General features: G+C 38.2%; 1 protein-coding gene across 1 annotated transcript in view; it reads right to left on the bottom strand.

The window, feature by feature from the left end:
• RYR3 (ryanodine receptor 3) overlaps positions 1-12,691 on the bottom strand; it is a 249,476-nt gene that overhangs the window by 211,230 nt on the left and 25,555 nt on the right. Inside the window, exons 4-7 of the mRNA XM_032213643.1 lie at positions 10,207-10,281; positions 9,220-9,298; positions 7,796-7,908; positions 7,110-7,209 (exon numbers count right to left, since the gene is read on the bottom strand). Of these exons, the coding sequence (XP_032069534.1) occupies positions 7,110-7,209; positions 7,796-7,908; positions 9,220-9,298; positions 10,207-10,281 (367 nt within the window). The remainder of the gene's footprint in view (positions 1-7,109; positions 7,210-7,795; positions 7,909-9,219; positions 9,299-10,206; positions 10,282-12,691) is intronic.

Raw genomic sequence — 12,691 nt, forward strand, 5'->3', positions numbered from 1 at the left:
TATGTATCTGGAAATGGAAGTATATCTACCTTGCATTAGTATCTAAAAGGTGTAGGTTATTTTCTCTTTCCAATGCCCGCTCAGTTGCGGGTCTACCAATATGTCTTAAGCAAATCACCTATAAAATAACAGGAATAAAACTTACTGATGTGATCATTTCCCCAGGAATAGTTCAGATGTTTTTGTTGCTGCTTTTCATTAGCCACACATATTTTCACATGGGCTCAACAAATCTACTTGATCTACTGTATGCTTTAATTGTAATAAGGTGGTTTCAAAGAATTGGTTCCAAAAACAGATTATTTGATGCAATATGTACCACTGTATTGAACATAAAATGAAATGGATATAATTGAAATTTGTTTAATACCTACTCCCTACAAAAAGGAAATAAAAATTGCCAATATTCCGTCCATAAGGAAATCTCTTGGGGAAAAAAATGTCAGCATTAATTTGATATTTTGTACAACCTGAGGTCTCCTGAGGGGAAGGGAGTGACTAAATGTTTGTCAAATTCACCTTATTCCTGGAAACTACTGCAAGAATCTATAAATCAAAACAAGTCAAGTTGATATTGACTGCATTTCAAATTAGAATCAACAGGATGCCATATAATTCAAGTCATACAAAAAATATCCAAGTAGATGTTGGGATAGTTACTGTTGTGAAAGGAGGTGGGCGAAGAAAAGGGATTTTTGAGATGACGAAGCTACCAATCCAATTTAACAATTGGAAAACAAAATGCAGTGTCAACTGAAGTCAGGCTGCAGAGAGTGAGATAAGAATTATCACCAACTAGAAAATAGACCAGTTATAATCAAAAGTAATCATAATCATGGTGGTCCACCATCATATAATGTCTTACTTGTCATGGGCATCTTCAAGGAGGGGAAATGATGAATCATGTGTGTTGGTATTATCATGTAAATTAGAGGTGGATTGCTCCTGGTTCGGACTGGTTCGGGAGAACTGGTAGTGGTAATTGGGCATGGGTTACCAAATTGGTAGTGACGATTGGCTGGCCATGTCCCCAAACCAGATGCCCTTCCTGCCTCACCTTCACCATATGCATCCACACAACTGCCTCCTCCTGCCTACACACAGGTAAGCAGCATTTGCGCTAGCCTAGCCCCCCCTCCCCACCAGCCAGCGTCTCCCAAAGCTGCCACACCATTGCAGACTGGCAAGCTTCGCATGCTGGAGAGGGTGGCGGTGGGAGTAGAGGGCAATGGACTCAGCGGCAGTCAGGACAAGCCAAGGAACTGCATCCCCCTCTCTGCCAGCTCGGGCCCTGTCTTGGCAGCTGGGCAGCCAGCCAGAAAAGCGGTGAGAGAGTGGGCAAGTGGCCGGGCGGCTGGGCCCAGTCCAGTCTCCAACACAGGGGCAGCAGTGGCAAACGGTAGTGAGCCCCAGGCCAACATCCTTGCCTCCTTCCTCTGAGAGCCACAGTGGCAGGGAAAGCAATGCAAAATGGGAACTGCACCACTGGCAGAGGCTCCGTGTGGATGGCTAGGGAAGGGCACAGCCGCAAGGGATGCTGACATAAAGTTTTTGGGTGGAATCAATAATTGGCTTCAGCTGGTAGCCCAGGGCCAGCATCTTTGCCTGCAGCTCTGCATCAGATAACCCCGCTGCGGCCATTGCCAGAGAGAGGGAGGAATTGAGACCCTGCACAACCCAGAAGTGGTACCGCCGACCAAGGAAATACTTGAGCCATCTCAGTGGCGGCAAAGCTTTGGAGCGCCCCTTTTAACAGAAACCTGGGTGACTTCTGCCCTTATGTTTTGCACTGCCATCTTGAGAAGGTCGAAGTCGGACCACACTGGGATGAGATTGAAGTATCATTTATGGTATATAAAATATATTTTGAAAAGTACAAATCCAGCCTCGAGAAATGCACTTTCTTTTATGTGGTAGATCACACTGGAGATCCAGCATCCGCCCAGACACGGCCAGAGTGGCGAAGCTGCCCCGGAGGGTCTCTTGGACAGGAAGGGGCACCAGGAGGAAGCAGGGCTGCAGAAGGGCCAACTGCAATTGGCAAAGGAGTGGCTGCCCAGTGGAGCCAGAGTGTCCCCAGGTCAGTGAGGTGGCAGAGACGTTGCATGGGGCTGAAGGCGGCAAGAAGGTGGTGGTCGAGTCTGTCCTGGGCACCTGCAATGACATGCAGCAGCTCCCCGGGATGGGAGGTGGTCAAAGCCCCCCCCCATCCATCCCGTGATCAGTTTGGGCCCCACTTGAAGGGATCCCTGCTTGAAGAAATTGGCGCCAGGGTCTTCCTGCAGCCAAACCCGCACAAAGTGCCCCAGTCTGGGTTTCTGCGGTGTGCTGGGTGCAAAGCACCGCTTCCTAAGTTCAGAAGGGAGCCAGGCTGGGTGAGGCTGAGTTGCGATGCTCCTGAAAAGGCTGTCCATGGGGCGAAGCCCTCACCTAAAAGCCCCAGAAGATGCTGCCTGAGCCTCTCATGTGAGTGCTGGGTCAGGGAAGCCTCTGCACAGCTCTGGGATGGCTCAGCAAAGCTTCTTGAGGCCCTTCCTGGGAACGCGGCAAGCGGGCAGGCAGCAGCGAGTGATAAGGGAAGCGAGCCCTGGACCAGCATACCTGCCTCCTTACTATGAGAGCCATGGTGGTGGGGAAAGTGAAGCTTCTTTGCCAGCCTCCCTGCTGGCAAAACAGAAATTTTTGCTGGTTTTGTGGGTGTGGCTAGTGGTGAACACGTGACTGAGTGGACATGGGCATGAGTGATGTCAAGTTGGCCACACCCAATCAGTCACATGCCCCTCCATCTAGCCACACCCACAGAACCAAAAGTAAAAAGTTTTGAAACCCACCCCTGATGTAAATGGTGAAACACATATTTGTGTCAGAGGTCAGGATGAAAGTAGGTAATTACAACATATGCAATATTGCGTCACCATGCTGGTGTTGGCATATTATGGATTTCTGTCAATGCCACTATTCATCAACTTTGTAGAGTATCATTACTGAAAACAGAACCCTGCCCACCTCAAAAAATCTGGATTTCATTGCAAATCTGTTCAGCTGCTAAACAAGACAGTATGATAATTACAGATTTAGTGCTAACAACCCATGTGAAAGAGCCCCAAATGTATATGAAACATTTTGAACAAAGCACTATACTACAATATTACTTATGCATGACTTTCATATAACAAATAACGTAATGTTTCCTACCATTGATCATGGTATCCTGCTTGATTTACTGACTAACAGTAGGAGACAATGGTATTGTAGTAATTCTCTTCCTGCTTCAAGAGATACTTCTATTTAGTACAACAGGACAAAGACTTTTTGTCTCTTGTTTAACATGTATCGGAGACTGCAGAATCAGTTACCATTAGGTACATTGAGGATACCCGGTTGTATATCTTGACCTCAGGTCTATCAAGAGATGTTGTTGAGGTTTGTCTCAGCACCTGAGGGCTGTTGGATTATGAAATGGGAGGAGAACAATCTTGAACTCAACTATGACAAGACAGTGCATTCCGGGTTCCTCCTGAACAATGGATTGTTTATCTATAGTTCTGAATGAATACACATTCCCCAGACAGAACTGGTGTACAATCTGAAAGTCCTCCTGGACACACAACTCCTGCTCAAAACGCAGACGTATCTATAGCCAGGAGGGCTTTTATTCAAATTCATCTAGTATTCCAATTGTGCTCCTTCCTGGATGGAGGTTTTTTTTCCCCCCTTCACATTCATTTGTGCCTTAGTCATCTCTGTAATATAGTCTGCATGCGACTTCTCTAGATGACCGTTCAAAAGCTGTTGCAGAATGCATGTTGCAGACAAAGTATACTTTGGTATGCTTATGTAATGTTTCTGCTATGCAAACTGCACTGGTTACCCATAAGCTGCTGGTATAATTCAAGCTTGTTTAGGAAGACCTGCATAGCATAGGGCCGTGATGGCGAACATATGGCACGCGTGCCAAAGGTACCACGCAGAGCCCTCTTTGTGGGTATAATTTCACGTAGTTCTTCAAGCCAAAAATGGTCTGAAAACAGCCTGAAAACGGCCTGAAAATGTCCCCAAAATAGGCATGTGCACACTGCCCAATTGGTCAGTTGCGTTCCGGTTTGGGCACTCGGTGCCGAAAAGGTTTGTCATCACTTGAATAGGGCTTAGCTATCTAAGGGACTTGCTTACTCCCAATTGTCCCTGATGCTCAGTAAGATCTGGCCAAGTGGCATATTCCAAGGTCTCAACTGACAAACAAAGCCAAATGAAGGAATCCAGGAGAAAAGGTGATGGTGACTTAAAAAAAAAAAACCATTTTGTTAAAGAACAAGACGAATGTGGCTTCTTTTTTCTAAGTAGGAACGATGACATATGAGTGATTTATGTTTGTTTATGTTTGTAGATATGTGTATAACTTGGAGCAGCAGTTCTGAAACACAGAAAGTAAAGATCGCTTCATAATAGGTATCATTTATAGACTATGTGCTATTACAACAGCGAATTTCCTAGACGCTTTAAAAAGAAGACTAGATAAATGCAGATAAGATAACTATATTAATGGTGATAAGAGATTTATAAAATCCTGAGCAATACACGCTTGGAAAGCAGAAGAAACTTTCAGGGAACACTATAGTCTTGTGTTTTTCTGGTAGAGAATTGGCTGGTAAAAACTAAAGCAATCTGGAAATGTTACTTTGTAATGTATAAATGCAATAGAAAAATGTTAAGTATATGGCAATGGTACATGATAAACCACCAAAAAGCAAGCACAAATTGTTGTTGACTGATAAGTGACACTATTTCTATTCCATCAAATTAATCCTTTGTATAAAATCAATACTGCATAAGGTAAGAGGTGAACAGGGAAAGGTAAAAAGCTTGGCTTTTCTATAGATTTACATTTTAATGGAACATACATTTCCAACCCATTAAACCTTGAAAGGCCAGGATAAATGAAGGCATTGTCTTGTTGCAAATAAGAGGAAAATGATTCATCAGTATCTCTGGGTGAAATTGCTCTAAATTCACTTGCTGAATAACAATCCCATTAATATGTATTGGAAACAAATGTTACATAAGAATACAGATCTGAATATAATGCTGTCAACACAAAACACTAAACTAATTAGAAATTCAAGCCCAACACTTAAATTAACCACAAAAGGTTTAAGAACTTTTAGACCATGCAACTTCTCAGAGGTTTTCAGACTGTTTCAGGCAAATTCCCCTAAGTTCATGGAATCATGTTGGATCCCACACAGTTTTGCATTGGGAAAACCTATGCAGAACAAAAGCCATATGAGGATTAGCAAAAAAAAATTAAAAAAAATTCTCAAAGCACATATGAGTTTATCAGAATGAGGCTTGACTTCAACACAAAGGAAGCCAAAAGAAGAAGAAGAAGCAGAGGAAATCGGCTTCTGGGTGTGATGAAAGCGTCAGAATCAAGTTGAAAGGTGACATTTTGCAAACCTTTCTGAAGCAAAAGCTTTCACATTTCACTCATACTGGGATTAAAAAAGAGCAGGTGCTTTCCATTTGAAAATAGAACATTGTCAAAGGATCTGATTTCTTTGGCACTATTTTTAGTCATTTACAAGAAGAATGCATACAGTGGTCGTCACATCTCCCTCCTATCTCCCTTTTTGTCTTTTATTTTTTTCCCTCTTTCCCTCTTGCCCCCACTTCTTTTTGCTAAAATGTTTTTAGCTTTTTATGTAGAGAAACATTACAACATGAAAAAATGTAATTGCAATACAAAATGCAATTGATAGCCAAACAATAAAATATTGGCACTAATAAGCTGGTTATCTTTTAGATGAATGGAATGGAAGTTTCTAACAAGTCTTAGGGAGAACTCTTTTTTTCAATATACACAACATTTTCCAATCTTTCACAACATCTCCTGATTTCCCTTTTTCCTTCTGACTCTTTCCTCAAATCCCCAATTGCAGTAGAGTGTTCCAAGACTTGCTAAAAATGTTCACTTTTTCCCCAAGCCACCATATGAGTATTGCAAATACAAACTGTCTTTAGGCATTGTTATAAATATGTTATGCATTACTGTTTTTAATCTTCTGGCAAAACTGTATGCTAAAAACATATTGGTGCATTATTCTTCATACAGTATCTAATAACTTGTTAAATTTTTTCATTATTCATAATTATATTATTAAAGTTATGTTGCTGGCAATGATCTATGAGACGTATCCACTTTTCCTTCCACTTTTAGTCAACCCTGAGTTTCCATTCATTGATTTCAAATACATTATTTAAATGCTGAATGTTGACATGTAAAATGCAAAATATTGTATGCCGTCCATTCACCTTTCCACCAATCGCTTACTAAATGTGATAAAGGGCATATGGGTGTATGGGTGCCTATTGAGTTTTCAGAGGAACAGCCTGGAATTAAGGAAGTAAGTTTTATATATCAGTTTGATCCAAAATGTCATAACATTACCAGAAATTATTGTACATACTGTCCTTTGATAGGCATACATTTCTCTGACCTGCAAGTGGGAAATAGAAAAGACCTGCTTTCTCTTATGAAATAGTTCTTATTGGGAGGAATAAAAATTAAAAGTTAAGGCATAATCAAAGAATCTTAAAATTCATTAGGTACCTTACACAAAGTGATGACATTGGGAATCTACCCAGATAGTCACATACACTATTTACTGAGGTCAGTAAGGGAAAATGACACCTGATTTCAGTGAAAAATCAATCCTTTCAAAGCACATACTGTACGTAGTAATCTCCATGTCAAAATGAATCTGGGAGGGATGTGAAGCTTTCTTTCACCTCATTTGTAATGAACTATAAGTTCTTTTTCATGGTTCTATTCTTTCCTTGCTCAAGCCAGCCAGGAAGTTCTATAGTACATCTTCACATTGTAAGTAAAGTCAGAATAATCTATGCATAGTCTTCTTTGCTTTAATTCAGGAATCTAAATATTCTGCAAGGATTAGGCTAGAACAGATTTGTCATTGGAAACTATACAATACTCAAAGCCCTTAAAATCTGAAGAGCAACTACAATATATTTTTAGCTGTAGAAATTACAGTGCACACTTGCAAATAAGTAGTAACTTCAACTAGTAGCATAACCATAACTGAGCAAACCTTCTTCAATGTTGCTTCCTGAACAAGTGGGGTGCACATTCCAGAGTGTTTGCATAAAGGAAGCATCTACTTGTGTGTTTCCATATGCCACAGAAAGGTGCTGCAAAGAGAAAAAGTGAAAACACAAGAAAACTATTATTGTTATTGCAAAGTGTAAAAATAAAGCCTTTAACTTTTACGTCTTGGGGTTTATAAGCTTTAGGGGAGGAAACTATTTGCAATATTTGGTAAATTGATGTATAAGTAGCATTCTACTTCTTTTTTTAAAGGTAAAGCTTATGTAATATTAAAGAACAACAAATTTTACTATTCTCAAGAGTCTTTGATTTTCTTCTGCATTATTTCTTATCTCTGCTATTACATTATGGGAGCATTTTATTAAAAGAGATTTAATAATTTATTACCTCAATTTATCTCAACATAAACTAAAGTTTGTTTTTCACAATCCCTCTTTAAGGGTCTCAGACTTATCCATTCTTCCCAGACTCTTCTTGAAGTATAGTAAAGCATCAACAAGGATGGTTTTTTCCCACCAAACTCAGATTTTTCTAAAGATTTTCTGATCATAATTCTATGAAAATGCATGCGGAGGAAAAAGGTATGCTTATAACTGGGGAAAAAGAAGGCTAAAATCAACAAAAGCATTAATCAGTTACATTAAAGTTATTATGAATACTTCTGCTTACCAGGTATCTTTCTGAGGACACGCTAACTAGAATAAGATCATCTCCGATCCGTACTTTTTCTCCTTCTGACCTTTGTTTAGAAGCAGGGCGTATGGTCCACCAGCATGCTTCACCTATAGTAAGCAGAAGTGCCCAAATTACATCTGAGGAAAAAAGTATCAGACCATTTCAAGCAAGTTCAGGATATCTAAAAATATGAAAACATATCCACTAAATTCTTAGACTTCCTCCATTTGAAAACTGCCATTGACTAAAGCAGACAGTGAGACTATTAGGATATCTAAAAATATGAAAACATATCCACTAAATTCTTAGACTTCCTCCATTTGAAAACTGCCATTGACTAAAGCAGACAGTGAGACTATTAGCCCTGCCCCACCTTGGTCTTCTAGGAAAGCAAAACTCTCAACTCCATTTGTAGTGAAGAGAATACTTTTACTAAAAGCAAAGTGGTTACAGTAAAACAAAAGCCAGAACTGAGATTTTGCATGCAAAAGTATCCCAGATAACTTTCCTTTTCTTGTTCCACTGCCGGCTATTTCATGTTTTTCCAGTCTTATTCAAAGAAATTGTTTTGGTAACTGTCCCTGAAAAGGCAGGCTAGATGTTGAGTTGGTGTTACATTTCATTTCCCAAGCCTGTGACCTTTGAGTGATCAGCCAATGTCTTGGGATGGCACTAACTTTAGTTTCGGTTTCCCATCCCTCCAACTCCCTCATCCCGTAGTTTATGGAAGGCATCTAGGGAAGTAGAGCTGGAGTGAAGGATGAGTTTTGACAGAGACAATGAATGGATAACTGCACAACGAAGGCGAAAGTCCTCCATAGATGGATGGAAGTAAATTCTCTACAAGATTCCTATCATATGGATGTTCTGCTTAGGCTTCTGCAATGAGCCTGCTAAAATACATGCCTTTCCAAACCTAGTATATACAATTAAATGTGGCACATATTTAAACATAGATAATTACAATTTTAAGCTCAATAGGCTTTTCTTTTCATTAAGGCTTTCTCTGCATGCAGCAATGAGTAATATATTTTTTTCATCTTCTCCATGGATAAGAACAAGGATTATTAGTATTCATGTTCACCTAACTGTAGTTTGTTTCTCTAACTGCAATTCATATATTTATTTTAGAATAATTTTGTGTAACACAATAAGAGACTATTGGTATCTCTCTCTATAGGTACATGAATATCGCATGAATGCATAACAAGATAGTAATCATATATTGTAATTTGCCAAGGACTGAATAATTATTCTGCTTTTGGCAGTTCTAGGCAGGCAGCCAAAACTTGAAGCTACATCAACCCTTAAAATTATTTCAACCTTACATGACTGATGAACTAGATTTCACAAACAAATTACAGATGTTTTAGGCCTTTTAACCTAAGGTGATATTTTATTTGATATTGCATACGTACCTATTGCATTTTCCTCTAGGCCCACATCAAAGGCGAGCTTATCTGTCTGAGATCTTGATGTTGTTAAACATGTCAAATACTGAAAAACATTTTAAAGTTAGTAAGACGCTTCAAATCATTTTGTTTAAGTGTGTCTCAATGAAACCTTGGATCTGAATTGAGAGATATGAGCCCACTGTTCTCTTGAATAACATGACAATGTTTCAAATTCTTTTTCACTGGAATGAATAGATATCAATTCAAATGTTTATTAATGTCAATTTAATTTCCATCGCTAACTTTCATAAAGAATTTAAGATTTAAACCATTTTATTTTAAAAACCTTTTAATTTTTTAAAAATAGGAATGGTGGAATTCAATAGAGAAATGGTATCAAAGCTACAAATTTAAAATAGTTTGTGCAGTAAATATAGCTGTGCAATGTCACTCAGTGGTGAGATAGGTGGCACACATTTAATTAATTAATCAATTATACACTGAGCACTATTACAATGAGACTACCCTTCAGACTTTTTGAATTTGAAACTGTTCTGGACTTCTCAAAATTGGCCATATCAATTGAGAAGTCTGAAAACTGTACCAATAAGAGTCTCAAACTATCCCTTATTAAAATACCCACCGTACAGCAACAGTCTTGAAGTTCTGATTGTGCATCTCTCCTCCTTCATGTTACCTTCATATGAATGAGGAAGGGACCTGCTGAGATGGTTTCTTTAATTCATCTCTTCGATTGGGTTCAACCCATGCTTGTCCGACTGTTCCCTTTGCAATGGATATCCCACTGTCCTTCAAAGCTATCCCCTATGCCCTCTAGAGTCCCTGGTTGAGAGGAATTATTTATTTATTCTGTCTCAGGAGAAGAGTGTGCTGTGACTTGGAACTTTCATCCCAGTTTGGGGAGCATTGGAAGGGCACTGAGCTCCAACAAATATTTTATTAGTTTTATTTTGTTGCGCTTTCTTCTCTCCATCCCTCCATCTCTCTTACCATTCCACTGAAAGAATGCCGAAGCAGAATCGCATGGCCATACAGCAGGGTTCTGTGACCACCTCCTTGCGCTGCCTATAGAATAAATGATGCAGAAGCTGAGAACTCACCAGGATTGAAAACAAAACAGTATTTACTTGTTTTCTTAAGGGTTAAGAAAACAGCACACTCTTTTTTAACAGAACCTCTAGTTCTTGAAAAGAACACCTGTATATTCACAGTGACATTTTTCTATTCATATGTGCATAATCCTATTGTAAAAAAATGCTTACAAGCTGCTATCAAAATTGGGAAATTGCATTTTCTCTATAAATCAATTAATCTAAAGCATATTAATTTTGATTCAATAAAGTGCAAATTTAGAAATAAAATAGTTGCATTTTCTAAAATGCATATATCAACAGAATATAAATTGAAAATGTAGGTGTGTTGGAAAATTAAACATTATATATAAAATAAAATTCTATCTATAGAAAACTAGAAAGTACCAGCATCCAGAAATCCTATCTCATTATATCTGGGAAGTAATTTAAGATAGAGAGAACATCATGTTCTAACAGCTTCTCCAGATATTGCCCTTTGCATCAAATTCTTTTTTAAAAAAAAGTAGATTTGAAAGGTTGAGTAAGGTAGGCTTAGTATAAGTATTTATTTAAGAAATAAAAAACAGCCCACCTGGAAGTCTGATGAGAACTTTGTTTAGGCTTAGAGTTAGATAGTAATAGCAATAGACATATCATTTTGTGGGGATCGAATTCCAATTAGATTAATTACCAATTCTGAAACTGTATATATGGCTCAAGGGCAAGTGCCATATATGCATGGAGGTATAATAATTACACTACAAAATAAGCCAGAAGATTTGAGATGATATTGGAAGGAGCTATCAAAATTTTGTTAGCTAATCAGCAGAGAAATTTGATGCGTGTATCCCATCCCTCTTTGTAAAATTGTATTAGTACAAATGAAAGAACGTACAGTGAAAATTGATTATAGATCCATTAATCATAATTTAAATTTAGCACGATGCTTATCTACCCCAGTAATAGGTAGAACATAGACATTAAAGTTCTGGAAAGGTATTGATCCCAAATGACTGACCTTTCCAGTATTATTTTTTTTCTCTCAATGACATTCCCATACAGAGACACACAAGAATGAAGTAATAGAGTTCATTCCAAAATGAAAGATTGCAAGAAATCAAAAGCATGCTTTATAACATATTGACTGACTAGATTTCTGTTTTTAACTTTGTTTTTAAAACGTCAATCTTTATATGGCAAAGAGGCAAAAAATGCAGCATCGGTAACAAGCCAATATCTCAAACTACAATATCGTATGTATGATGATGTCATGACCCATGGATCATCTCTCTCCATTTCCTTTTCCTCTCACAGACATTAAGTACAATATGAAATTGTTTGCTGTTTTTCCTGAATCCCCTGCATTTGCCAGATCTGCATCAACTGTAGCTTCTTCAGAACATAAAACATTTAAAGAAATCTCTTACCTTTGTCATAAACTTTCCAGAAGCATTAAAAACAAATGCAAAAAATATATCATAAGTGTGTGTTTATAAATATCACAGCCTGACATGCTGCTGAAATCATGGTGGAATCTTTTCATTGGTATTTTTTTTAATTTAAAAATATTTAATAGCAATTTGCTATTATTTGTATAATAATAATAATAATAGTAAATATTATTATTATTATCTGGCTGACCATGCAACCAACCATAATAATGTTATGGTCAATGAATGCTGTTTTTGTGAAACCAGAAGCTTACCCAGAAAGAACTGAGAAATAAAAAGTATCTGAAATGTTACAGTATTTTACAGATGCCTTTAACCAGTTATTGAGTAATATTGCAAAAACCTGATGGAATTACAGGGCCAATAAAATTCAATTACTGATATCACTTTCAAGGGCATTGCTTTAAACACTTTTAGGCCGAGGATAGATGAGGTCTTACATCCTCATTTTCACTTTGTACTTGAGAAGCAATTAAGACTATTTTGTCCTTTGATGTATACTAGCAGGACTCAAATATTTGAAACATGTGACAAATTAATCCCTTATAAGGTCATTTCTTCTATTTTATATGCTTTAAGCTGCAGAGCATTTAAGGACAGAACAAGCTGACCCATGAAGAGAGTTACAATATAGCACCCAGGGTCTCAAAGCATTCGAATCTATACATATCCAATTCACAACAGAATGCCAAGCTGACAGTGTTTTAGAGTTGGTCTCTGTATGAATAACTATTCCCTTATGCTGTAGAGGAGGCACTAAGACTGCAGTATGCAAGAAGGTAGAGAAAAATATCTCCACATAATCTTTAAAATGCAAAATATCAAGGTGTATGATGGATCTAGAAATGTGCAATCAAATTGTGACTTAGCCTCATGTCCAACGTTGCTTTCTTCTTTGTACATGCCCTGCACTATGTTCTTGGTAAAGCATCCAAAGGGATACCAAAACAA

This window comes from Thamnophis elegans, chromosome 1 (genome assembly GCF_009769535.1).
Source record: "Thamnophis elegans isolate rThaEle1 chromosome 1, rThaEle1.pri, whole genome shotgun sequence".
NCBI classification, from domain to species: domain Eukaryota; kingdom Metazoa; phylum Chordata; class Lepidosauria; order Squamata; family Colubridae; genus Thamnophis; species Thamnophis elegans.